The sequence below is a fragment of the Volvox carteri genome, assembly GCF_000143455.1.
Source record: "Volvox carteri f. nagariensis unplaced genomic scaffold VOLCAscaffold_599, whole genome shotgun sequence".
Taxonomy (NCBI): Eukaryota; Viridiplantae; Chlorophyta; class Chlorophyceae; order Chlamydomonadales; family Volvocaceae; genus Volvox; species Volvox carteri.
This window is the reverse complement of record NW_003308108.1, coordinates 4,211-6,784: the sequence shown is the minus strand read 5'-3', so window position 1 is coordinate 6,784 and position 2,574 is coordinate 4,211. Positions and strand designations below refer to the sequence as shown.

The following is a 2,574-nucleotide window of genomic DNA, read 5'->3' as shown; positions in this document are numbered from 1 at the left end:
CTTGGTCATGCACTCGTTGACCCCAGACCGAGAGGGGTCGGTTATGGGACGGATGGAGCCATCAGGCTTGAGGACGACGTGCAGGGGGTTGACGACGGCAGCAACGTCGGTCTCGGAGCCATGCACGCTGGGGTCATATTGCTCGGTGACGCCGGAAGCCAGGAGGTCATCGAAGTGCTGGCTCATGTCGGCGAGGTGTGGGAGGATAGAGGGATAGTTGTGGAGGTGGTGGGACGGGTTAGGCTCCGCATGGAATGCCCAGACGGCCGTGTTGCGGGACGCTGGCGTATCCACTCCATACCGCAGCCATGCCTCGGTGATGAGCTTGCTGCCCGCGTGCCCGAACCAAGGGCGCCCCGGGGCTGGAGGGAGCGGTTCGGGGATTATGGCCGCCCCGCCCGTAAAGCTCAACCCCACTGCCGGCACCAGCACCACCACCGCCGCCGCCGGCGATCCGGCACCCCCCCTCCTGCCCGCCGCCTTGCCACCCGACGTCAGAGAGTAAGTGGCGGCGGCGGCGGCAGCAGCCAGTTGCTCGTCCAGCTCTACTCGTACAAAGCCATCCAGCAATGGCGACCTTGGTGCCGCCTCCGCCGCCGACAGTTTTACTTCCGGCTCTCCGGCGGCCGCCTTGCCCGTTGGCTGAGATGGTGGCGGTGGTGGCGGCGGCGGCGGTGAAGGGAACACCGGGTCCACCACCTTCTGTACGACCTCCTCTATCAGGCGAGGTAGCAGATCGCTCAGATAGGCACCCGCACGGAAGAGAGCTGGGGAGGTGTTCACCTGCCACACCGCTACTTCTGGCGTATCAGCCTATCTATCCTCCGGATCAGCTTCGCGCGCGCGTTGTTTATCATCCCCCCGCACTTTCCAATAATCAATCTTCCTTAGAGCCCGGTAAGCTTAGTCTATGTAGCGCGAGACTCATAGACGTGTAGTCGTGGATTCGAGTCCCATACGCGGTGTTGATAAAGAATGTATTATGAAATGTAAGCTTACTAGTTGAAATCGGCGAGTATGGCCGCGAATGCTGCCAAGTGCGAGGTCCTTCACTTTTGGGGGCACTACACGTGAGCGAAAGCGGCTTATGGAAGCTGAGTATCGGTTAGGTGGGGTGACACACACACACACACACACACACACACACACACACACACACACACACACACACACACACACACACACACACACACACACACACACACACACACACACACACACACACACACACACACACACACACACACACACACACACACACACACACACACACACACACACACACACACACACACACACACACACACACACACACACACACACACACACACACACACATGGACGCAGTGTATTATGCATACCTGGAGATATTGTGGTGTGCACGTATTGTGACATTCCCCACACCCGGTGTGTGTATGAACTAAACTGTAACTCATCGGGGGGTGTCTGGGGGGGGGTGTAGCCCCCCCCAGCGCCTTACAGATTAAGAATACTTTTATTCCCGCGACTAATAATCTATTTATCCGTTCGGACTGGAAAATTGACGGGCGGTGCTGGCGGTGGTGGCCGTGCTGGCGGTGGTGCCGGTGGTGGTGGCGGTGGTGGTGCCGGTAGTGGTGGTGGCCACTCTGGCGAACAGCAGGCGCTATGGCCAGCTGTAGCGGCTTTGCAAAGTCGGGTGCCGCATGATGCCGCCTTCTCGCTCGAGTTCCTGCAAGCCGTATATGATATTTGCACGACTCCATGTCCCGAAGCCACCCCTTAACAGGATCGACGTAAAAAAAGTAGCAACGTGCTGTCGACTGTCTGTTGCAGTATATCTATTAAGAGATATTTCCCTTGCTTATTTGGCACTTGTACATGTGGTGGCTAACCCCCTCTTGTGTCAGTCAGGGTTCCAAGTTGTTGTCGCTATCTGCCATACTTGTTTCTCTTTTGTTGTTACAGGGTGGTTAAGCTTCACCAGTGGCCTCCTTCCCGAGGCAATTCCCTGCTCTCCCCTGCTAGAGGGGCACCCTAATCCATTCACCCCTTCCGACTTCAGAGTGTACTCTTTGAGTTTGGCAACTCACCACCGGCATCCAACCAAATCTAGCGGATCAACGACGCCTCAACTTAGTTCCTGGTCAGCTCGCAAGTTGATTTTATCACGTCCTACACCGTCCACAAGATGGGGGGCCACCTCCCAATTCAACACCCCTCCACACACCCGAGAGGTCGGCAGGCGGGTTTGTACCCGGGTCGGCTGGGAGCAGAGGTCAGGCTTTGCCGCCAGCCGCCTGTTTCTGTATTATGGGTGATAATTTCCGTGTGTGTTGTTGTAATGTGTGGGGATAGATGAAGTCCTGCAAAGGCTGCGAATTCCAAGGTTCAATATGTAAATGATTAATGCAGCGTTACACACGAGTGAAGGAGTGATTTGTTGAGAGCAATCGCATCATATGTTGGTTAGTTAGGAGTATATCCCTTCTTGCCGATTTATGTTTCTTCTGTCTGTTGGTGACATTGTTCAGAACATGGTGCAAATATCTATTCTCTAGAGTCTAGATGTTGACTTTTCATAAGTTGTAGCAA

General features: G+C 55.3%; 1 protein-coding gene across 1 annotated transcript; it reads right to left on the bottom strand.

Moving 5' to 3' along the window:
- Positions 1-126: 126 nt before the first annotated feature.
- Positions 127-1,395, bottom strand: VOLCADRAFT_101275 (uncharacterized protein; the record flags this gene model as incomplete). The annotated part of the gene is made up of 3 exons (XM_002959708.1): positions 127-642; positions 1,000-1,064; positions 1,362-1,395. Coding segments are annotated over 3 exons (615 nt in total), but the record flags the coding sequence as incomplete, so codon positions are not given.
- Between the last annotated feature and the right edge of the window lie 1,179 nt (positions 1,396-2,574).